A 26,124-nucleotide genomic window follows, 5' to 3' on the forward strand; every position below is an offset into this window, starting at 1 on the left:
ATTTCATCCATCTTCTGGATTGCTATGGGAGAACTAAACAACATATTTCCCCAAGGAACTTTGCATGGGTCGATCATTTTTTTTTAATTTTTCTCTTCTAATTACTGAAACAACATTTGTAAAGAGCAGACAGTTTAACAAAGGGATTCCATGTTGCCATACACCTGGTCAATAATAGATCACAGATGATGTAAAATTGTGGTAAGACAAAACAGTGGCACACAAGGCACAGCTGAGTGTATCATTGATGTTCTTACCACATTTTGATGTTTTCTGTGATCTATCACTGAACAGACCCATGGCAACTTGGAATCTAAATGTTTAGCATGTTAAAAACAAAACAAAAAATTGACAATAATGACATTATCTACATGTCTGTCCTCTAGATTGAAGATCATAAGGAAGAAGCAATCAAAATGCCTGAGTGTGTAATTCAGCTTATTACAGGAACAAATGGATACTAATACAACACAGGACAATCAATGATCAAAGAGAACCAGTAGAATTTATTGCAAAACTATTATCTTTTGCCATGTATTCTTACATTTTCTTCAATATACATTAGGAAGCGGGGAACAAGATATTTGAAAGTTATATACACAACAAGAAGAACAAGAACACCAAGTCTCCATGTATGCCAGGGAATTCCCAATAAGCGCTCTTCAAGCACTGATAGAAAATAAACATGACAGTCAATTTATTAATACAAATTTACACCAGTCTTGCACAACACAGCAAACAAAAAAGACAGTGTTTGGACATCTTTAATGAGGGAAGAAGGAACCCCTGGTGGCTTAACTAAAACCCCCAGGTGAGAAGGAGGATAAAGAAACAACTGGAACAATCAAATAATTTCTTGGGTTCCTTTTGTGACAACTTGCCACAAACATACTGAATAAAAAAATCACAAGAAAGTTAAGAAAAGAGACCTCCAAGAATTCATAAGTCCCTGGCAAAGTAATTTAACAACAAATAAAAGCAACAAAATGTAAAACTCTGCCAACCAAGGATCCCTCTTCATCGCTTATAGCAGGAAGGGGTAATTACCTTTTAACGCAATTTTTTCAGTAATACTGTGATCAGTGAATGATGAGAAATTAGAAATGTTTGCTTGCCTATATTGTAAACTACAGGTTCAGCTAAACTTGCAGGATTGTAAGGAATTCCAGTTCTGACTGCTGTGACATTTGCATATTGTTCCTGAAAGTTCAGTAAAAATTATCTTTTGTTAAAATCTATGTAGGCTGCCCAACATGAAGAACAACACACATCAAAGCCCTCAAGTTCCTCTTGGTTTTCATAGCTACAATAAATGACTAAAAATGTTCCTACTCCCGCCCCCCACCACCCTAGAAGGGTTTCTGGTCCATGACAAGGTTATCCCACCCCAAGCATTTGGTAAGGTTTCTTTGACAGTTAACCAGCACCCAGTTGAACTCTTGAGTGGAGAGAGGCACTGTGTGATACAGTGTCTTGCTCAAGGACAGGACACAATTGGTGATACCAACTTACTGATCGCAAGACAACCTTTCAATGAGAAGTCCAGCCCATAACCACATGACTACCAAATCTCTGGAAAAAATTTCAATGATCTAGTGTACATAATTCAACATTATCAAAGAAAAATTATGTGTTTTTTCAATATAACTTTAGACAATAAAAATTACTTGCAATACACATCTTTAAGAAGAGTGTTCAGAGTAAATGACATGGCACTAGCACAGAAGTTTTTGAAAGATAGAATATCCCAATATTCATACCCTCTACTTCAGCTAGATTTGGGACTTAAGGAAGATATATTCACATCTATGCACAAAAAAAATTAAAAACTATTTAATATGAGTAAAACTGATACCTTTAACGCGTTACTGAAAACCAGTTTTTCAATATTAAGGAGTTTCCTTGTTTTACTAGCCTGTAGAGCTTTGTGAGGAATCAGCTGGATATAAAAATCTGTTGGGGTCTGACAAGAAAAACAACATTGCATATGCTATGAGATATCTTGAGAAATTCTGCTCAGAGGACAAATATTTCAATTTCAGCTGGGCTAACTTACTCAGCATCTGACTACTAAAAAGTGTTGGAATTTGTGTAGAGACACACTTTTGTTGGGAGGGGAGAGGTAGGGGAGTAATGGGTAGGATAAAATCATCAAGATGAATTAACAAAGTAGCTGTGGTGAGAAGTTTGTGTCGCTGCTGTCGATACATTGTAAATTGTAAGGTGGTAAATGTAAGTCCAGTTTTCACTCTTTAATGAAACTCCCCTTCAAGGAAAGTTCCTCAAAAGGCCAACAAGGACTTAAAAAAGATAGGGAGGGAGACAGTATATGTCAAGTGTGAAAAACAGAATTAAGAGATGTGAATAAAAGACAGTCTAAAGTTTGGATTACCATTTCTTTTTAGATTTTAGCCATCAAAAATAGAAAATACTGATTCAGCCTATGAATAAGACACCATTACTACTGAAGATTAACCTGGTTTCAGTGATATTAAGATTAGGAGTATTACTAGAATTTCCACAATCTCCCCCTAAATGGAAGGCTGATCCATTGCAGTGTTAAGCCCCCCCTCACATTTCAATTTGTTACCCTTAGGGATTTGTGATACTTCTTTATACCCATGGTTAATGAGAGGTAATGTGGTCACTAAATGTCTTGCTCACAAACATAATACTTTGACTCATCTGTGGCTTGAAGCTGGATCTTGTGATCAGAAGTTTGACACTCACCACAAGTTCACCGTGAATCTCACATAAAACAAAATTCAAAGTACAGTACCGTAGAAGGGTATGACACTCGCAACTCGTAACTTTTGCTTGGTTTCAGTTGGACTAAGTGGTACATGACTGTCTCTCTATGATGCAGAACCTGAAAAATAGAACACAGTCACAGAAAAAATCACAGAGGAGAAAGGATCAATTCATTATATCAAAAGTTTTGGGAATTTCTGCAAGAATGTAATCTAGCATTTTTAACTGGCTGCATTACAAGAAGATTCGTTATTCAGCTTGGAAGTTGTATGGACAGCACACTTGTAATTGATTAGGCACATAACAGTATGATTTTAAGAAAGGAATGCATTTGGTAAAAGACAAATTTTTCCTGTGTTTGAAAATATCTTTGTATTCTCTCCAAGATAGCACAAATTTCCCCATAGACTGGTGGTTTGAGAGGTTTTCTTGCTATAGATGCAAGTAGTTCTTTTTAAAGTGCATTAGGTCTTCTCTAATGTTTTGTATTGCAACTCATCAGATTAAAACAAGTTGGGAAGGTAAGTTAATCTTATGTTAAATAACATTTTGTGGAATTATATTATAATTGTCATTAGCATCATAGTTATCATTACTATCATTATAATGATTATTACTACTATCATTATTACTAATATTGTTATGTAAGTTTAGGTTATAATAATAATTTTAGATTAAATAAGATATGAATTTTACTCAATAGATGACAATAACGATGGAATTTCCATTATTATTATCATCTCTGTTGTTATTATCATAATCACCATTATTGTTATTATTATTATTATTATTATTATTATTATTATTATTATCATCATCATCATTATTATTGTTTTTATTATATTGTCGTATTCCCTAAAACTTACCTGATTCAATAGCAGCTTTTCTGGCTCCAGTCTGTACAAAAAGCATGTACACAAAAAGTGACCACAGATAAATGTAAGAAAATCAAAATCATCATTTTACCTTGTTTGTGCAAGTATTCGGATAACAGAGCAGTAGAGAATAAGACTATGACAAAAGACAACAAGCGAAGTTTCGCGAGTCATGTCTAAACATTTGGCTTATTCAACGATACTTACAGCTTTTAGTTGAACTGCTGACTAGCAAGACTGTTTGTTCATCTGATAAGGCTTCCGCGCCCCTGGTACGTAATTATCATGTGATCTACTCAACTTGCCCTGATTGGCTCCCTTTAAGATCGATCGATTAAAAGGCTTACAAAATTATGCGTAGCTAAAACTTCCTTGTTTTGGGAAGATATTTCAGTATGACTTCTTCGCATAAAGTTCCCTTCTATGTGAGATTCTTTCGTTGGATCTCCACACTCTTTGGTATATTAAAGAGGCCTTACAAAGATCTTGGAAATCTTGGTAAGTTATTTTTAATTTTACTTGTATTTTTTAGCTTGTAAACTTCGATGGAAAGTGAAAAGAAGTTACCTATCAGTCCTAAATTATTTTAAGTAGATATTTTCCGAGTTACACCGTCGTTTTCTACGTTTTTTACATGTTACCTAACTTAGGTGAATCTTAATGAACTAAGTTACAGTAGTCGAAACCTCGTTAGCGGTAAGTACATCGTTTTAATTTCTCAACGATTGTTATTATCTGGTGGACCTGTTATTATATATTATTTTCATATATTTACAGTCAGTTATCCATCTCTTCACGGGTTTTTTTTTTACGGTCATTGGTTCAGCCTGAATTTTATTTCAGGCCTTATTTTGACTTCTGCTTAAGCAGTGTTCATAACTGGGAAGATCGCTTCGACATTTATTTAATTACCCGCAATTCACATACATGATTTTCATATATTTACATTTGAACCTATCATTAATTTGAATATTTTCCCTTTATGTTTAAGAATAGTGAATGAACTTTTGTCAGTTTTAGTATTTTGCAATGTTCTTGTCACTGGCAACCACCCAACCTTCTTCCAGCAAGGTGAGAAGAGGGGGCAAATGAGGGATGCTGAAGTCTCACAAAGATAATTTTTTAATGATTTTGTCCCAAAACGTGAGGCATAATCCCCATTTGGTGGGTGGCTTGGTGAATAAATTATCCACTGTGTATGGTATGCAGAGCATTATTCTGGTTTCATTTTCTTATGGCTCCTCCTTACCTCCTCAAAAATTAAGACCACCAAATTGCACATGTCCAAATATATATATGTAGGTGATTTGATAGTGCTATAGAACAATCAATCAAGTTGATATCAAAGATGCCATGTGCTAACAAAAACTCATCCACTAAATATTATATTGCAAACATGCATGACTGTTCACAAAATGGCTAATGCTAATGTGTCCTTGGGCTGACAAGGGTTTCCAGTGACAAGTGTCTAAGTATCATGTTATAGTACATTATAGAACATTATACCTGGTATGAACTTCATAGGTTGTATGATGTTATTGTAAATATAACAGATAAAACAAAACAAAACAAAAAAGATGAAGACACACAAAAAAAGAGAGAGAGAAGAGAAAAAATGAAGGCAAAAGAGAAAATGAAAAAAAAGAGAGAGAGAAATGAAATATTAAAAGTAAAAGAGGAAATGGAAAAAAAGAGAAACAAGAAAAGAGAAAATTAAATAATAATAATAGAGAAAAAAAGAAAAGAGTGAAAATAAGATACAGAGGAGTAAAAAGAGGTGAGCGAAAATGGAAAAAAAAGGGAAGAGTGTAGCACTGGTAATTTTGTATGTCACTCTATGACCAACTGTTTTCTGTTTTTACTTTTGATCAGACTTAGATTAGGCTTGTTGAGATGGACTTGCACATGCCATGTCTTGGCAAACTTCTTGTCTTGGACATAGCAGGTGGTACACTCCATAGACGCAATTTACAATTGTGCTCAAGGAGATAAACCAGCCCTATTGGATGGTTGCACAGTCCTTCTCCAGCCTCACAGTTGCAAGAGTTATTTGATTTTTGGACTTCTGGAGCCCTTGAGATTTCAAAGTTATAGAAAAATTTTTTTATAGAAGGCTCAATATCTGCTTTATTATGTGTATATTTTCATCAAATACTACTTTTTTAAATCTTTGGTCAGCATTTCAATAAAACTGTTGCAAATCAACAAAAACACAAAAAAGCATATTTAAAACATATTTGTGTAACATTTGTGTTGGTTTATTTATTATTCCTGAGTACGTTCAGTGAATTTTAGACTTCTTTAAGCTCAAACAAAACTACATGGTCATTAAATACCTGCAACCTCCATGGCTCTTCATTTTTCGGCTGTGATCTGTAGCTATGAGCCCTTATGATGACACCTGTGTCTAGTGTTTTTGCTAAAAGGAAAGGTATGAGTAAGGATGGGTAAGAAAGGTTAACAGGCTAGGAGTCATGGTTTTTAGAACTTCATCTCATCATTTTTGTAAATCGTGGGAGATTTTGAATAGCAAATCCAGGCATAAACAAAGGATAAGATTAACGTTAGATTCCTAAAATAGTAGGAATGGCGGGAATCACACAGCTGTTCGAGTACAATTTCCACCTTCACCTGGTCCAGAGGCATCATCAACAACAACTGGGCAAGGCTGAAACTTACCTCTGATATCAAAAATATGGCCTTTGCAGGAATTGCCGTCAGGTCATTCATATTCACTCAACTCTGTCAAGTGTCTTGCAGTTAACCAGTGGCCTCCCATGAAGTTACAATAGGCCTTATCTCTTCAGTGTGTGAGTTGACCTTCCAAGTTTTTGGACATCACCTTGTATACAGCATAAGGCAAACAGAGAGCTCTTTGTCATAAATTAGTGGACATTGAAAATTGTAGTGAGGGGAAAAAAGGATAAAAGAAAACAAGAGAAAAGAAACCAAAAAATAAAGAAAAAGGGAAGGGGAATGGAAGAGCATTCAGTGAAAACTTATTAGCATATAACAAATGGGTTATAAAAATTCACTCTAGCATGAGCTTCATAGTTTCTAGAAATATGACCAATTTTTGAATAAGATATATAGAGAATGAAAAGAATTAGAAGGAAAAGGAACAGAGAGAAAGAATGGTACTACAGTAAAACCCCACTCCCTTGAACTCCTGAGAGAAATGAAAAATTGGTTTGGGGAGGTATCAGGGTTGGTGTTGAAAGAGAGTTCAGTGCCTTTTTGCATTCGTTTTATCAGAAAAGGATTAAAGCAATGTTGATTCGTGGGGAGTGTAAGTTTTTGTTTAAATAACCATGAGATATGTGTTAAAATCTACCGCTAAAGTTCTCTCCTTGTGTATGGTTTATTGTGAAATCGACATCTCGTAATGGCCTGAAATTAAGTAACAATCACGAATAGATAACCCATTCAAGTCTTCTCAGTTGTAAATAAGTTTGTACAGTCCACTTCTGGCTTACTTTTAAGCTCGTTAACACAAATATTATTGGAAATATGCCTTGCGGCAATTACTGTGCTGTGTGGGGTTGTAACAAAGATCAAAGGTACCCAGAAGAGCAAAATGCTCTTCCTCATGTTGCAACATTAAGATTGTACTCCCTCAAGAGTAAGAAATATTTTTTGTCGTGGGCTAGATCTATTAATCGTGATCACTTCAAGGTAACATTGAGTACGAAGGTCTGTTAAAATCATTTTGCATTCATGAGGTTATAGAACTTCTGAATGTCCTCCACCAACGTTGTACACGAAAGGGTACGATTTTGAGAGTAAATCTTAGAGACCTCCCCCAAAGATCCGATGCAGACCAAAGAAGAGGCGTTCAAGGAAGTAGCGAAGTAGTAACAAAAATGAAGTTCCAGTTGAGAATGAGCCCCTTTTGGAAGAAACAACTTTATTCGAAGAAATCATTGAATTAGATTACATGTGTAGCCTCGGCATCCATACTGATCATGAAGCTAGTTTTCTTGTTGAATCAGTTACACAGACAGTGTCCGAGTCAAGTGAAAGAGAAAAGAAAACATTTCATCGACCAAGGATCTTGTTCTAAAAACTGTTATTGTTACACAGGTGTAACTAGGTCTAAACTTGATTTGGTTTTTGAATTTTAGAACCAAAGGCCACTGAAATACGTGTCTGTAGGGATAGTTAGAATACCAAAAAGTAATAATTAAAAAAAAAAACAAGTGGCTAAGACACCAAAACAGAGAAAAATGATGGAGTCTTGACAAGATGAGAACAACTTTTGATTAAATCCCTACTCACACGATTAAAGACAGCCTCCCAGTATTCTCGCCTTAGTGGGAACAAGAAAATATTTCAATGTCAAATTCCTGGCTGACAATTTGGCATTGATTCCTCTCAAGTATCCGGAATTTACAATACATGAACAACATTTCTTTCTCAAGAGCTGTCCTCTCTAGTTTCATGGCCATCAAGATCAAAATTACAGAAATGTCTTGCAAAAAGGTCCAAAAAATTTCAAGAACGTAAGAGTAACAATTGACTGTCTTGAACTTTTCATAAAAAAAACCAAGAGTTCCTTCAAGCCAAAAGATCACATGGAGAAATTACAAACACTGGAACACTTCCACATTATTAGTAAGAATAACACCAACTGGTGTTGTATCCTTCATTCCACCCTTATGGATGGGATCCATCAGTGACAAAGAAATTGTTAGGCAAAGTGGACTGCAGTACTTGCTTGAGGGGGGGGGGGGGGTACAGTCATGGCTGACAAGGATTTTATGATTCGGTATCTCTTAACCTTTAAAAAAGTCCACCTTGTCTCACCAGCCTATTGTAGAGGACCACGCCTGTCAGCCAAAGGGACTATAAATACCAGCCGAGTGACATCGCTAAGAGCTCATGTTTAAAAAAAAAACATTTTGAAATTGAAACAATGAAAAATTCTTTCAGGAGTTATTCCTCTTTTGTTAAAAACAATGTCGGGTAGAATTATTTTTGTTTGTGCTGCTTTAACTAATTTATGTCAAAGAAGCATAAAGTAAGGAGCACACTGCAGAAGCAAAAACTTATTTACTGAATTTGTTGATCTTCTTGACTTTGGAATAACTGTTTTGTGTGAAAATTGCAACTAAGTAAGAAGGAACTACTTGCTCACAGAAAAGGTTGTGGTTATTCATCGTGGTGAATAACAATAAAAGCTGAGTTTTTTCGTTTGTCTCACGATGCAGTCACGTGTGACTGACGACGTTTCGACTGCATACTGCTAGTCTTCTTCAGGCGATGAGGTCGACTGGTCATGCGTGATCTTATAAAGCATGATGCTCTGCCATGATCAGTTGTTTTTTCAACAGCTCTGATTGGTGCATTTCGATCCTTGCTGTTTACTCAGTCCTTTGTTCCCTCGGCGGTTCGCTGTCGCACAGCTCCTCTGTTGTTGTGTTTTTTGATCCTGAGCATCCACGCTCCTGGAATTTAGTCCATCGTGAAATGGTTGGGATGTTTATCATCTTCCATAGTGTCATGGCAAGAACTGAAAAAATTACACCTTGGGTTTTGGGCAATTTTTTTCAGCCAAGAAAGAAATGGCTTCTACAAAACCTCCTCCATGGTCACAAATGTGAGCCGATCTTTGCCGCACTCTTTATTTTCCAAACGACAGTCATCGAGTATAGCTGCCGTTAATCTGTTCGACGAGTTTTCTTCCATTTGAGCGTAAACGATTCTTTGAAGCGCAAACAACTGCATGGGAAGTACTCACCATAATTTTTTTGATGCCGACATACTATGATGATGAAACGGTGAAACAGTGTGGCTGTTTCTTTCTTTTCTTTCAAAAATCTTCACTCCCCCACCCCTACCCCTCTCCTTATTTTTGACCGTCGACTGCCCCCTTCGTTAAAATTTCTTTCGCTCCCCAGCCTTCCGCTGCTATTAAAATCAAAGATGGCGGCCATAATTTTCGAGGCACTCGCTCGCCAAAATTACGCCTGCTCTGTAAGCAACGACAAAATATGTGGCTTCTCTCCCTATAAGAGGCAGCAGCCACAAAAACTTTAGGAGTGTGAGAGCTTTCTTCGACAAGTCCAACGCACCTTGGCCTTGGACTAAAAGCATAATCAGTAAACGAGTTGCCAGTAATCGGATCTCTCTGCTATGCGCAAAGGGTTCTGGGATCGCCTTAGGGCAAACAACGCAAATTGCTACTGGCAAAGAAATATGTGGCGAAAAGTTGTCTCGGCGTCCAATAAAACGATTTTTGGGATAATTCAGCGCTTTTTTGCAGCTGTTTTATCAGAAAAGGATGAAAGCAATGTTGATACGTGGGAAGTGTAAGTCTTTGATAAAATAACCATGACATATATATATGTTATTTGCCGGCTGGGAGGTCCGTATAGTGAAAAACTGTGACCGAGGTCTTGAAAATACTGCCCGAGGCCGTAGGCCGAGGGCAGCATTTTCAAGACCGAGGTCACAGTTTTTCACCATACGGACCGACCCTTAGCCGGTAAATAACATATTTATTGTTTTTAAACTTGACGAAATTCTTTCCGAAAGAACCCGAATGATTTATGGCCGTAAATACGGCAAGATCTTTTTGAGTGAGTAAATGGTAGTTAAAATAGAAGTGATGCAAATTTAAGAGAGATGCCTCAGCGAAACATTTTCATTTCCGTAACGATGAAGGTGATTTAAAAGGCTTCCAAACAAAGTTGGAAACATTATTTTTAAAACTATCTGTCACAATCTGACACCTGTCAATTAGAGAGCGCGTAAGAAAAAAAAAGCGCAAGAAGATTTGAAAAACAATGGAACTAGTTTGGCAAGGACTGTCACGACAATGTTTTCTTCAAAAACAATCAATGATATAACGGAAAGTATTATTCACTCTCATCGACGATTCATTCATGTACGAAGATTTACCTCTGTTCATTAAGTAAACGGCGAGGAAAGTAATTGTGAGTAAATTCAAATTTTTTATTTTGAAGTTGTGAGAGTTTGCTCGTTTGTTTGCTGCGACGTCGTGTGTAAATCTGGTCTTTCCTCCACAAAAACTGAATTCGAACGGCACACTCCAACGAGACACAAGGGGATTTAATGCGGCCTTTTCTCAATAAATTCCTTCAGTTTCTGTTGTGCAATTTATGGTCCAAATGTCCAAATTGAACGGACTTTGAAAGACTCACCGAGAGCGTATATTTATTGTCGAACTGAAATTAAAACTTCGCTCGCTCTTTTACTACGAACAAATTGTTTGAGAAAATTCAGACATTAAATGAATGAAAGTTCCATTGTTCAGTTTACCTGTAACCAAATGCCTCACGTTTTAACTTTCTAAGTACTTTTTGTGAATGATTAAAATCAATTGCAGACGGTTTTTAGGCCGCTTGTCAGCCGACGTAATGACACCATTGCCTATACAAATTCATTCTGAAACCAATATTTTTTTGTCAACTAAATTGATTTGAGAGAGAGAAAGAGAGGATTCTTAAGTCGGCTTGAGGTAGTGACCGATGTGTTTGCTTAAAAATACTGCCCAGCGGGCAAAACGAGGTATATTTATGAAAAATGGCAACGAAAGTTGAGATGTACACGGCGACTCACGAAAGCGTTACCGTGGCCCGTGGGCAGAGATAGGAAAATACTGACCGGGTAAAGAACCAATCAGATTGCAGGATTCGTTACCGTGCCCTCTAAAAAAACAATAATATTATTGTTTTTTTAGAGGGCACGGTAACGAATCTTGCAATCTGATTGGTTCTTTACCCGGTCAGTATTTTCCTATCTCTGCCCACGGGCCACGGTAACGCTTTCGTGAGTCTCCGAGTACATCCTAACTTTCGTTGTCATTTTTCATAAATATACCTCGTTTTCCGGCTGGGCAGTATTTTTTAGCAAACACGTCGGTCACTACCTCAAGCCGATAAATAACTTATGAATCCTCCCTTTTCTCTCTAACAAATCACTTTGGTTGACATAAAAATATTGGTTTCAGAATGAATTTGTATAAACAATAGTGTTATTACGTTGGTTGACAAGCGGCCTAAAAACCGTCTGCAATTAATTTTAATCGTTCACAAAAAGTACCCAGAAAGTTGAAACGTGAGGTATTTGGTTACAGTTAAACTGAACGATGGAACTTTCATTCGTTTAATATCTGAATTTTCTCGAGCAATTTGTTCATAGTAAAAAAAAGCGAGCGAAGTTTTAATTTAAGTTCTACAACAATGATACGCTCCTGGTGAGTCTTTCCAATTCCGTTCAATTTGGACATTTGTACCTTAAATTGCACAACAGAAATTGAAGGAATTGAGAAAAGGCCGCATTAAATTCCCTTGTGTCTCGTTGGAGTGTGCCGTTCGAATTTAGTTTTTGTGAAGGAAAGATCAGAGTTAAACACGCCATTACAGCAAACAAACGAGCAAACTCCCACAACTTCAAAATAAAAAATTTAATTTACTCACAATTACTTTCCTCGCCGTTTACTTAATGAACAGTGGTAAATCTTCGTACATGAATGAATGGTCGATAAGAGTAAATAATACTTTCCGTTAGATCATTAACTGATTTTTAAGAAAACATTGTCGTGACAGTCCTTGCCAAACTAGTTCTGTTGGTTTTCAAATGTTCCTACGATTTTTTCTTCTTGCGCACTCTCTAATTGACAGGTGTCAGATTGTGACAGATACTTGTAAAAATAATGTTTCAAAGTTTGTTTGGAAGCCTTTTAAATCACCTTTATCGTTACCGAAATGAAAATGTTTCGCTGAGGCATCTCTCTTAAATTTGCTTCACCTCTATTTTAACTACCATTTACTCACTCAAAAATTGTTCAGTTTATGGAAGATCTTGCCGTATTTACGGCCATAAGTCATTCGGGTTCTTTCGGAAAGAATTTCGTCAAGTTTAAAAACAATAAATATGTTATTTACCGGCTAAGGGTCGGTCCGTATGGTGAAAAACTGGGACCTCGGTCTTGAAAATGCTGCCCTCGGCCTACGGCCTCGGGCAGTATTTTCAAGACCTCGGTCACAGTTTTTCACCATACGGACCTCCCAGCCGGCAAATAACATATATATATCTACCGATAAAGTTCTCTCCTTGCGTAAGATTTATCGTGAAATCGACATCTCGCAATGGTCTCGAAACATCACAAAGTTACGTAGAAATCAAAGGAAATTACCTAATAAAGTATTTTCAGCTAAATTTACGAGTGCACTGCTATTTTTAATACTAGCTAACCTCTTTTATATACAAATTATGGCTTCCGGAAATTTACCTCCTCAAAGGAGAGAATTCGTCGTAAGAGGAGATGGAAATTGTTTTTAGTTTTTAGCGAGAAATTGCTCTTGGAATTTTGAAATAAGTGATGAGAAACATGAAGAAATCCGCAGGTTAAGTTCTAGTTTGATAGAGGGAAATCCGAAGGTGTTTGAGCCGCTACTTTTCTCTTCGAACTCCGTGGAGGATCATGTTAAAAACAGCAAGATCACGGGAACTTGGGCTGAAACTGTGGACATCTTCAGCTGTGCATCGCTTCTCGAGCGACCTATTTGCACCTTCTCATCGTCGCAGAAAAAATGGTACAACTTTGAACCGACTGATTCGTTTTCATCGCTCACAAAAAAGAAGTGCAAGTGTCCAATCACTTTGATGTATCATGATGAGTATGCTCAGGCAAATCATTTTAATCTCCTTCTGCCTAGAGGTAGCTCCTCTTAGTCCTCCTCTGCCTGAGAATACAGCATCCTCTGTTTCAACAGATTTAGGAAACAGTGGTAATTCATATGCCAAAGCTGTGAAACAAATGCCACAAACTCATCCTTCAAACCACATTTGATTAAAGCTACAGAATCCAAGCAACCTGGTCAAGATCTAGCTTCTTTAAATACAAAAACATTGTATTCGTACTCTAAAACAACTATGAAAAAGCTAACTCAATCTCCAGAAGCTACCACTGCCAAACAAACCTCTTCTGTGAAACAGCTAAATCCAGCTACATGTACTAAACCTTCTGCTGTCCAACAACCATCTTATTCCACCATGACCAGTTCCCAAACAATAACAGACAAGACTTCATGTACCACTACCAAGCAACTATCTTCTAAACCAGTCAAACAAGTCTCCACTTATCACATAACTGAACTTATTCACCTAACTAAAGAAATTGCTTCTATGGACCTTCGTACTGACCCTGACTTTGAAAATGAGTCCATTGATGAATGTTTGTCAAGATGCCTCACACTTCCAGCAGGACAAAATTTTGGACCCCTTCTAAACGGCATCATTGCGCAATGACTTCTCTCAGTTCCCTCCATTTGGACCAATGGACATTTTTAATCATCTGAAAGTTTCCAAAAGCTCTTTGATGAAAAAGAAAAGAAAAAACACTATATGATGATTCCTGGATTGATTCCTTTGGTCCTAGACCCATGAAAGGTAGAAAGGAAATAACTCGGAGAGAAAAAATTGACTTTGCAAAGAAACTTCAAAAAATTTATCCTTGTTATGGTATCCTTGATTTTTTAACATTTTCCCCAAATTATGATGAAAATGAAAATTCTTCTCATTGTGAGAATAATATATCTCACCTGACTATATTATTCCCAGCTAAGAATTATGTCAAGAAAAATTTTATCAAGCTATCGGAAGACAACCTTTTAAATTTTGCTGAAGAATTTCTAAAAGCCTTGACCTTTTCAGATAATGATAGAATGACCATAAACAAAGCAACCATTGGACAGCACAAAAACAAAAGCAGGTATGAGATGAGACACCTTTTAGTTGCTGGGGAAAAAATTAAATCTCTTTATACCTGACAAAAAACTCTAGGAAAAAGTTCCTCGTATTAATGTATCACTCACTGTTAAAAATTTCACTGAACAAAAAGAATTTAAAGAAAACCTAGTGTATCCTGAAGCCATAGAACATGGTATAAAGGAAGAAGAAAATGCAAAATTTTACTACTCAAAAGTCAATGAAAAAAAGCACTGTTCATTTGATCTCAAGGAGCCAGGTTTCCTAATTAGTAGCAGTTATTCTTGGACAGGAGCAAGTCTAGATGGTATTAGAAAATGTCAGTGTTGTGACCCTTCAGTAGTAGAGATAAAATGTCCATTTAAAGGGAAGGATCTTGACCCTAAAATTGCTTTCCTGCTACCAACTGTTGGTGGAAAAAAAGATGAAAATGAGAACGTTTTTCTGGACAAAAATCATCTACATTATTTCCAAGTTCAGACTGGCATGGCAGTTGCAGGTTTAAAAACTTGTGATTTTGTCACCTATACAAGTAAAGGGATATTTATTGTTACAATTACTTTTCATGATAAGTTTTGGGAAACTGTTGTAGCAACAGTTTACAAGTTTTACTGTCAGTAAACAGTTCCTTCTTTCCTTATGGAGACCTTACTTAGTGACAATTTTCACACAAAACAGTTATCCCAAAGACAAGAAGATCAACAAATTCAGTAAATAAAAGTTCTTGTTTATACAGTGTGTTCGTTACTTTATGCTTCTTGGACATAAATTAGTTAATGCTGCACAAACAACAATAATTCTATCCAACAATGGTTTTAACAAAAGTGGAATTCTAAATTGCTTCAATTTCAAAATGTCTCTTTCAACGTGAATTCTTAGTGATGCTACACGAAGGGTATGTGTTGTCCCTTTAGCTGATAGGCGTGGTCCTCAACAGTAGGCTGATGAGACAAGGTGGACTTTTTTAAATGTTAAGAGATCCCGAATCACAAAACCCTTGTCAGCCATTACTGCATCCCCCTCCTCAAGCAAGTCCAGCAGTCCACTTTGCCTAACGATTTCTTTGTCACGGATGGATCCCATTCATAATGATGCAATGAAGGATACAACACCAGTTGGTGTTATTCCTACCAATAATTTGGAAGTGTTCTAGTGTTTGTAATTACTCCATATGGTCTCTTGGCTTGAAGGAACTTTTGGTTTTTGTATGTGAAGTTCAAGACAATTATTACTCTTACATTCTTAAATTTTTTTAACCTTTTTGGCAGACATTTTTGTAATTTTGATCTTAAAGGCCGCGGAACTGGGAAGGACAGCTCTTGAGAAAGAAATGTTACCATGTATTGTAAATTCTGGATACTTGAGAAGAATTAATGCCAAAAGTGTCAGCTAGGAATTTGACATGGAAACCTGTTCTTGTTCACACCAAGGTGAGAACAAGTTGTTCCCATCTTGTCAAGACTCCATCATTTTTCCTCTGTTTTTATGTCTGAGCTACTCGTTTTTTGATTACTTTTTAGTATTCTAACTACCCCTCCAGAGACGTATTTCAGTGGCCTTTGGTTCTAAAAATTCAAAAACCAAATCAAGCTTAGACCTAGTTTCACCTGTGTAACAATAACAGTTTTTAGAACAAGTTACCTGGTCAATGAAATATTTTCTCTTCTCTTTCACCTGTCTGTGTAGCTGATTCAACAAGAAAACTAGCTTCATGATCAGTATCTACAGGGAATGCTGAGGCTACATAATCTAATTCCGTGTTTTCTAATAAAGTCTCGTCCTCCACAAAGGGCTCATTCTCAACTGGAACTTCAGTTTCGTCACTACTTCGCTTTCTCTTCCTTGGGCGACTATCTTTGATCAGTGTAGATCGGATCTTTGGGGAAGGTCTCTAGATTTACTTGACTCACAATCGTAACCTTTCATGTACAACGTTGGTGTAGGACCTTCAGAAGTTTTGTAACCTTATCCAAAATGATTTGAACATACCTATTTACTCACTGTTACCTTGAAGTGATCACGATTAATAGATCTAGCCCATGAAAAGACATCTTTCTTGCTCTTGGACGAGTAAAATCAATATTCCAACATGAGGAAGAATAGTTTGCTTTTCTGGGTACCTTCGATCGTTGTTACAACCCCATACAGCACAGTGATCGTAGCGAGGCATATTTCCAATAATATTTGTGTTAACAAGCTTAGAAATGAGTCAGAAGTAGACTGCACACATTTTTTTACAACTGAAAAAGCTTGAATGGGTTACATACCCACAATAATTACTTAATTTCGAGATATTTCATGACCATTACGAGATACCGATTTTACAATAAACCTTGTGCAAGAAGAGAACTTTATCGGAAGATTTTAACACATATCTCATGATTATCTAAACAAAAATTTACACTTCCCACGTATTAACATTGCTTTCATTCTTTTCTCTTAAAACGGCTGCAAAAAAGCGCTGAATTCTCTTAAAAATTGTATTTTTGGACGCCAAAGCAACTTTTCGCCATACATTTCTTTGAAGCAATTAGCGTTGTTTGCCCGGTGACGATCCCAGAGCCCTTTGCGCATAGCAGAGGGATCCGATTGCTGGCGGCTCATTCATTGAACACAACCATAGAAGACAATTCAAGTAAGGAAAGGTTAAACAGAGCATGTCATCGTAAATGATTTAAGTTTTAAGTTCAATACAGTTTTTTTCTTTTTTTTTTTTTTGCGCCTTTTCCAACGACTGGTAATCGGCCATTAGATTTCGTAAAACATCTCTCAACTTAGCGCATAAATTAAACTAAACTAGTTCAAACCGTCGCAGGTACGAGCGCAAATGAAATTGTTGAAAACGCGTACTCTTTATTTTCGAAGTACTTGCACCAGTTTTAGCGGAAACTCTTGGTCTTCCTCCTTTCCTCCTTCCCTTCTTTTTTTCTTGTCTTTCACGAGCCTCCTCTGCGGCCAGAAAACTCCTATCAACAGCTTGCTGATAGGAAACAAATGCCTCCGACGCCTTGTCAATTTTTACAGAGGTATCCGTCGTTGACAGCTTACGCTTCTTCGTAGCGGGTTTGAAAAATGGCTTGTTTGCATCTGTTGTTATTTCTGCGAAGGAACACAAGAAATCGTTAAATGCAGAAGTTAAAGTCGAGAGTAAATCATGTGGAACACTGTTTGAGCTAATACTTATCTCAATTATTGTACAACTCTATTGATCTTGGAAGTAAAATTGTAAAGAAATCATGTTAGAGTTCCGTTTCAGGTCTTTTCGCATTCATCTTTGCAAGAACGATACGCACTTACTAAAGTGTGAATTCTTGTTTTGCAAGCATCTTCATCTCTGTCAGTCTGCCGCTCGAATAAAATCGCTTATTTCTTTCCATGTAAGCCTCTTTCTTGTACAGGAGAATAATTTCATTTGTACATTTTCGTCCCCCCACTTCTGGAGTAGCAATAATGTTTCCTGGTTTTCCCAAACTCTTCCTCGAGTCTTTTTGGCAGCCGCCATCTTTAATGTGTTTAATTAAACACGATGGTTAAACAACCTCGTTTAGGTAGTTTTATTAAACACGGTTTTAAGCATGTTTGGTTACACGCGCCCGCGGTGTGAACAGGTAGTTTGTTAAAACTAGTTTATTAAAACAAGACTTAAACTTGTTTAAGCTTTGGTGTGAAAAGGGTATAAGGCTTTACATTCCTTCGTTCTTGCCCCAAACTTCGCAACTTTGCATTCGTTAGAAGCGGATCTAAGGGGCGGAAGGGGAGGGGGGATGAGCTAGAACTACGGTTTTTCCTTTTATTCTAGACGAAAACGAAGATACTAAAGATGACTTCGCTCATTGGGAAGAATATATGAAGAGATTCCACATCTTAATGAAGGTAAGTGGGCACCAATTCATGTTTTCCCCTTCGAAGAAGTCCTTTTATTAAGTTTTTTGTTTGATTTAAAAAAAAGACTACGCACTTAAATTTATCGAGGATGACCACTTTTGCCTCTCCAGTAGTGTGTTCCCTATGCATACTTCATGAGTGATCAGGTCTAACCAGCCCTGTTAAGGGCTGTAAATCGTGAAGAAAAGAGTTACTGGGAAAATCTTTAAGGAATTTCAAAGTTTGATGTTGGCAGATATTAGCATAAGCCTTCCTCCTTTGAATCAACATTCCTTAAGATCCTCAATGATCTCATTCTATTTCGAAGGAAAATGGTTGCCATCCTTTTAAATACGGAGTTTGGCCACGGCAACGTACTCGTAAAGAAAAAAAGATTCCAGAATCTGTCCGTAGGACATTAATGAAGCTGCTAGACATCGAGTCCAAGCCCGGAAACTGGAGGTGTCTGGCAGAAAGCTTAGGAGCTTCTTGCTCAGATATACAATTCCTGGGAAACCGTAACCACGAGTCACCAACGCAACACGTCCTCAACGTATTCGAAACAATGGGCAAGCCTTTAACTTTACTGAGAGACATCTTCATTGACCTTGACCGCTACGATGTTGTTACTGTGTTAAATGACGAGATTAATTGATACCAAATAGGCCACTGGTCAGGGAATGAGACCATGCCCACCCCGCTCCACAAAGAAATCGAGCTTGGATCCGCAGTGGATGTAAAAGACATAGGACAGTATTAACTCAACGCTCAGTGCAGTCTTCATTGCTCTCTCCGTAAGAGATGTATATTCCTGATTGTCATCTTGATGACGTAGGCATTGTTATGGGAAAATCTAGTGATTTTTCTGTGTTTGATTGGAACATGCTTACGCATAAAATTTTCATGTTAATCGTTTTCGATTTATTCAAGTTCTTTCTCTGTAGAATTTTAAAAATATAGAAAAGCCACAGTAGCTTTTGAATTGCTAACTGTTACATTATTGCTTACTGCAAATATGCTGTTATGAAAGGTTTTATGTTTGATACGCAAAAAGGATAGCAGCAAAATAAGAGAAGCAGGGAATACAAACAAATCCATTTTCATGTGAAACATTACTTTTCGGGTTATTCAAGTTCTTTCTCTGTAGTGTTTCAAAAAGTATAGAGAAGCCACGGCAACTTTTGAATTGCCAACTGTTACATTATTGCTTATTACGAATATGCTGTTATGAAAGGGTTTTCTTTTTGAAACGGAATAAGGATAGCAGCAGAATAAGAAGCAGGGTGTAAAATAAATAAATTTTAAACGTTGCGAGGGGTGTGAGTGTTTATTATGGCTACCAATTTTGGCGTTAATTGAAATCATTACAGATTCCTCGAATGTGATTGGTGTGAGAACTCCTTCATTTTTCAGTGTATCCAGACGGTCGGTCTAATTGGACACTTATAATCAGACAGTTACATCAGCCAATCACACTAAGTATATTGAAGTAAGTCCGCCAATCACAAAATTGATTACAGTAAGCATAGCAACAACTTGCCATGCAAAGCCGGGGATTTCCAAAACTGGAGGAATTTGATACATTCAATAATACCCATGCTGCAGATATTTTCCCTAATTTTGGAGGAAAAATTAAGGTGTCACCTCTACATTTAGGGCAGTTTCAACTGACATTATTTCGATACGAGAACCGATCTTCCGTGCTGTAGACCAGAAAACTCGTCGAGGTTTGTCGGGTCACCACGAGTCGATTAAAGAAGCGTCAAAGACATGGTAAATTCCCCAAAAACAAAAAAGAATGCAAATTTTATGACAGGAAAGTTTAAGTGTCTCTCTTTATTTGTAATGCAGAAGATTTTACATAGCAGCTGAACTCATGCTGGGCAGAAATTTGGCTTAGCCACTATCATGAGGTAGGCCTCTTTACTCACTAATATTTTGTCGCCTTCCTCTAACCTGAATCGATAACGTCTTTTCAGAACGGTTTGTACTTTCTGAATATTACAAGTGGACCTAAAATTTTTACGTAAGTGAAATTATTTGATGTGAAAACGAATATGGATCTATGTCAGTATCTGACCAATTATGCACTTACCCCTCCCCTAACATAAAAACAGCCAACTGATAACATGTACGGGTTAGGGTTGGGTTAGGGGAGGGGTAGGTAAGCCGTTGCTCAGATACTGACACTGATCTAAAACTATATAGAAGTAAGTCAGACAGCTGGTGGTCTTGTCTCAACGACATACAAGAGAGAACTCTGATAACGTCAGACCTGATTGTTCTCTGTCTGATATATCAGTTACTGTTTGTTGAAGTGTTAATTTCTGATTATCATTACTGTAACCAAGTAATCTAACAGCTTCTTTGAGCTGACAGTTTAAAGTGGTTTGTTGTTTTTAATTGCTGTTTTTTTTTGTTTCTTTTGTTGTTGTTTTTTGCTTTTAATTTTTTTCTGTTTTCCTTGCTTTTATTTTTTCCCTGACGTCAAGCAGTCTTTGATTAGAAAATTAAAAAAACGGCATCAAACACAGAGAAATATCTTTTTTGTTCATGCACCGTTGAAGTGTCTCCTCACTAGCGACTGTTGCCCCCAAACCGTTTAGGGCGCCAATTTGGAAATGCATCACATCAGAAAATCATTACAAATACGTAATTATACACGCTCACTGAGGAACAGATGATTATCAAAACCACAAGTAAAGTCACTGGCTAGTTGAGCTAAGATCAGATAGTTTACGCCATTTTTTACATCGGCTCAATTAAACTGGTGTGCACTTCATAAATATGCGCTCATCCTCTCGAAAAGGTTGCGATAAACGAAGGTTACGAGGGCGATGATCCGGTGCATCTAAAAGAAATCAGAAATAACTCAAAAGAGGACAGCGGCCAAGTTGGCGCAGGAGTTGATCCATTGAACACAATTTGCGAAACGTTGGAAGATAGCACGAACTGGGTTGAGCGATCAAACTGGCGATATTTGCGCCCCGTTATCATCGCATGCTTCATTTCAGTTGTTGCCCTTCTTTGGCGATGTTTTCCGCAAAAAATGGCAAAAAGTAGGAATGCTCCAAAAGTGAAGGTTTTAGTTGGGTGAGAATCTCGTCAGTTAAAATGAGAGTCAACATGTAGCGGTTTACTGTCTAATAGAAACACATGGGAAGATTTCTACAAGAGTGAGGTTTTCATTGTTTTCTCTTGCTTTTTTTCTTTTACCTACATTTCAAACAGTTATCATGGATCTTGAGGAGTTCCTACTCACGCTCGAAGCTAAAAAGTTTGTCTGTTTTGAAACTTTATAAATTCTACTCTTGTCGTGAAGCGTTTATATATTATTCTCCAAACTGCAATGAGATGGCTGGAGTGATCGACCTAAGCTCAGTGGGGTGTCCTACACGAGAGAAAGCGGGGTTCCATATAAATATTTTACACTCTTTCTTTGAAAAAAGGGCCTGAGATATAAGCGCTGGGTAAGCAGTGACTTTGAAAGTGACTTAAAATAAGGATTCACTCCCCTTTTACAGCGAGAGTAAAAATTTCTTTAAAATCTTGGGGTGTTGTCCATCTGGAGCCATCTCGTTTGATATAAAAATCTGTTGGGGTCTGACAAGAAAAACAACATTGCATATGCTTTGAGATATCTTGAGAAATTCTGCTGGGAGGGCGAATATTTTAATTTCACTTAGGTTAACTTACTCAGCATCTGACCACTAAAAGGTGTTGGAATTTATGCAGAAGCACAATTTTTTGGGAGGGGAGGGGTGGGGGAGTAACGGGTAGGATAAAATCATAGCTAATCAATGTAGCAGTGGTAGGAAGTTTGTTTAGCTGCTGTTGTTACACTGTAAATAGTAAGGTGGTAAATGTAAGTCCATTTTTCACTCTTGAATGAAACTCCACTTAAAGGAAAGTCCCTCAAAAGGCCAACAAAGACTTAAAAAAGATGGGGAGGGAGACAGTATATGTCAAGTGTGAAAAATAGAAAAGAAATGTGAATAAAAGAAAGTTTAAGGTTTGGATTACTGTTTCATTTTAGACTTAAATGATCAACGGTAGAAAAAACTGATTCAGCCTACAAACTAGACACTATTACTACTGAAGATTAACCTGGTTTAAGTGATATTAAGACTGGGAATATTACTAGAATTTCCACAACTCCCCCTAAATGGAATGCTGGTCCATTGTGGTGTTAAGCCCCCCTCACATTTCAATTGGTTACCCTTGGAATTTTGTGTAACTTATTTATACCCATGGTTAATGAGAGGTAATGTGGTCACTAAATGTCTTGCTCACAAACATAACGCTTTGACTCATCTGTGGCTCGAGGCTGGATCATGTGATCAGAAGTTTGACACTCACCACAATTCTACCACGAATCTCAAATAAACCAAAATTCAAAGCATAGTACCATAGAAGGGTATGACACTCGCAACTCATAACTTTTGCCTGTATTCAGTTGCACTACCTGGCACAAGACTGTCTTTCTATGATGCAGAACCTGAAAAATAGAACACTGTCACAGACAAAATCATGGAGGAGAAAGGATCAATTTATTATCTAAAAAGTTTTGGGAATTTTGCAAGGACATAATGTAGTATTTTGAACTGGCCCTTGTACTGGAGGATTCGTTCTTCAGGTTGGAATTTATATGAACTGCACACATGGAATTGATTGGGCACATAACAGTATGATTTTAAGAATAGAATGCATTTGGTAAAAGATAGATTTTTCGTGTTTGAAAATATATTTGTATTCTCTCTAGGATGGCACAAATTTCTCTAAAGACTGGTGGTTTGAGAAGTTTTCTTGCTGTAGATGTAAGTAGTTCTTTTTAAAAGTGCATTAGGTCTTCTCCAATGTGGAATTATATTATAAGTATCACTAGCATCATTATTATCATTATCATCATTTTAATTACTATTATTACTATCATTATTACAAATGTTTCTATGTAAGCTTAGGTTATAATAATTTTAGATCACAATGATATTAAATTATGTATTTTACTCAAAAGATGACAATAAAGATGGAATTTCTATTATTATTATTATCATCTCTGCTGTTATTATCATTATTGTCGTCGTTATTATTATTACTAAAACTTACCTGATTCAATAGCAGCTTTTCTGGCTCCAGCCTGTGAAAAAAGCATGTACACAAAAAGTGACAGCATATAAATATAAAAAAAATAAAAATCACCGTTTTACCTTTTTTGTGCAAGTATTCAGATAACAGAGCAGTAGAGAATATAACTATGACAAATGGCAACAAACGAAATTTCGTGAGTCGTGTCTAGACGTTTAGCTTATTCAACGTTGCTTACAGTGTTAAGATGAACTGCTGACTAGCAAAACTGTTTGTTCATCTGATTCGGCTTCTACCGCACCATAATACGTAATTATCAGATGACCTGCTCAACTTTCTCCAATTGGCTTCTTTTAGAGCTGCGCGAGTATTTGAATGTTGCTTAGAGTCTAGTACGTTATTTTGTAGCGATCTTTGATGATGACTTCTTCGGCTGCGAGATCCTTTCGTTGGTTTTCCACCCTCTTTGGTATATCAAAGAAGTCCTACAAACATCTTCGAAATTATGGTAAGTTATTTTTAATTTTACTGGTATTTTTTAGCCTGTGAACTTCGATCGAAAGTTAATAAATTTAGCTATCAGTCGTAACTTATTTAAGTTGATTTTTATCCAGTTACACGGTCGTTACACATAATTAACGTAAAGTGAATCATAATGAACTACGATTTCTTCTTCGCCTGCGAGATTCTTTCGTTGGTTTTCCACCCTCTTTGATATATCAAAGAAGCCCCTATAAAGATCTTCGAAATCTTGGCAAGTTATTTCTAATTTTACTGGTATTTTTTAGCCTGCGAACTTTGATCAAAACTGAATAAATTAGCTATCAGTCGTAAACTATATAACTTGATTTTTACCGAGTGTATAAGTGAATCTTAATGAACTACGATTTCTTTTTCGCCTGCGAGATTCTTTCTTTGGTTTTTAATTTCTCAATGAAGCAAAACATGGCTCAGTGTCTTTGGCAACACCGATAAGGTTGTTGTGAAACACTCACGTAAATGAAAGGACAAAAATTAAAACGGAAAGAGAGACCTTTTTGTAATCATTTCAACAACTTTCGAGCCATTTGTTAGGAAGAAAGACCGTTACTTGTGTCCAGCATATTTTTCGTTGACAAATTCTCTCTTGGTCACTCGAGAAATAAAAGACATCACAAAAGTACCCGACCAACTGGCATTTGTACAGTCGCTCGAAGCATTCGTGGTAAAATTTCCGCACAGCCCCATACAACATTATGCATTCAGTTTTGGATAGAGAAAACAATGACAAAAACAGTACATTGCCATTGGGAAAACAGATTTGTTTTACAATAGTATGGGGCTGTGCGGAAATTTTACCCATTCCTTCGTTAGCTATTTCGTTACTTAAAATGATCATGGATGAAACTAGCTATTTTACAGTCTCTGAAAGCCATTCGTCTGTGGGCTATTTCGTTAATTAAGATAATCATGGATGAAACTGGCATTTTTTACAATCGCTCGAAGCCAGCTGTTCGTGAAATAGTTCGTTGGTATAACCTTATCATGAATGGAACTAGAATTTTTTGCGGCACGGATAAAAATGCAAAAGTTAGTTTTGGATTCGGTTCGCAAGTACAGTAAGCCCTGAAAAATAACCAGACAGTCAATTTCTAAGGGAGAACCCCCTTACATAATTTTTGACTTACATTATCATAGCAATATCTTTGTATCATGATTAGGAGCTCAAACATGCATAAATTAAACATAAAAATAATTATATTCACTTTTTACATTAAATCCCATTCAATTTGGTTCCTTTGGTATTTAGAATTTCAATCTTTAATCTCTTTAATTTGATTTTAATCTCCCCAGCATTAAGACAGTGGAGACATCACACTTGTAATTGAACATTCTATGCATCATGCTTGTGTAATTAGGCAGTATGCATTATTTGTGCACACTGTTGTAGCACATTACACCAAGTTATCTATAGTTATTATCTGATGGACCTAACATTAATTTGAATAATTTCCCTTTATGTTCAAGAATAGTAAGTAAACTTCCATCAGTTTTAGTATTTTGCAATGCACTTGTCACTAGCAACCACCAGCCCCTCTTCCTGCTAGGTGAGAGGAGGGCAACATGAGGGATGCTGAAGTTTTACTGAATCTATTTTTTAAAGATTTTATTACAAAATGTAAGGCATAATCCCCACTTAGTGGGTGGCTTGGTGAATAAATTATCTACTGTGTATGGTATGTAGGGTATTATTCTGGTTTCTTTTTCTTATGGCACCTCCTTACCTCCTAAAAAATAAAGACAGCCAAATTGCACAAGTTGAAAGATATATTTGCAAGTGATTTGATAGTGCTATAGAACAGTCAATCAAGTTTACATCAAAGATGCCATGTGCAAACTAAAACCTCTTCCACTAAATATTACATAGCAAACATGCATAACTGTTGGTGCAATGGCTAATGCTTAGGTGTCCCTGGGCTGACGAGGGTTTCCAGTGACAAGTGTAAAAGTATCATGCAATAATACAGTATAGTATAGTAGTGAGGGGAAAAAAAAAGAGAAAATAAAATAAAGTGAGAAAAGAAAACAAAAAATGAAGGAAAATGTAAGGGGAATGGATGAGCATTTAGTGAAAACTTATTAGTATATAACAAATGGGTTATACAAATTCGTTCTAGCATTAGCCTCATAGGTTCTATAAATATGACCAATTTTTGAATAAGATATATAGAGAATGAAAAGAATTATAAAAAAGAACAGAAAGAAAGGCATGGTACCACGGTAAAACCCCACTACTTTGAACTCCCAAGAGAACTGAAAAAATGGTTTGAGG

The 26,124-nt window shown here is 36.7% G+C and overlaps 2 protein-coding genes across 3 annotated transcripts; one reads left to right on the forward strand and one right to left on the reverse strand.

The window, feature by feature from the left end:
• Nucleotides 1–483: 483 nt before the first annotated feature.
• LOC113665391 (uncharacterized) lies at nt 484–3,813 on the reverse strand. The gene is made up of 6 exons (XM_027181061.2): nt 3,718–3,813; nt 3,618–3,648; nt 2,780–2,869; nt 1,856–1,963; nt 1,116–1,200; nt 484–669 (listed from the first exon to the last, which is right to left on the reverse strand). Exons 1-6 carry the CDS (start codon nt 3,798–3,800, stop codon nt 521–523), a joined length of 546 nt encoding a protein of 181 aa, XP_027036862.2. The 5' UTR covers nt 3,801–3,813; the 3' UTR covers nt 484–520.
• Nucleotides 3,814–3,967: 154 nt separating this feature from the next.
• LOC113665411 (uncharacterized) lies at nt 3,968–19,541 on the forward strand. Of its 2 annotated transcripts, XM_089182179.1 has the most exons (3): nt 3,968–4,124; nt 18,163–18,236; nt 18,556–19,541. In XM_089182179.1, exons 1-3 carry the CDS (start codon nt 4,022–4,024, stop codon nt 18,880–18,882), a joined length of 504 nt encoding a protein of 167 aa, XP_089038305.1. In that variant the 5' UTR covers nt 3,968–4,021; the 3' UTR covers nt 18,883–19,541. The 2 variants fall into 2 exon arrangements, 1 of the variants encoding a protein (XP_089038305.1); XR_016179695.1 differs by lacking the exons at nt 18,163–18,236; nt 18,556–19,541 and adding an exon at nt 5,499–5,846 and having other exon boundaries at nt 3,974–4,124.
• The last annotated feature ends 6,583 nt before the right edge of the window (nt 19,542–26,124 follow it).

Source organism: Pocillopora damicornis, chromosome 9, assembly GCF_964200805.1.
Source record: "Pocillopora damicornis chromosome 9, jaPocDami1.2, whole genome shotgun sequence".
NCBI classification, from domain to species: domain Eukaryota; kingdom Metazoa; phylum Cnidaria; class Anthozoa; order Scleractinia; family Pocilloporidae; genus Pocillopora; species Pocillopora damicornis.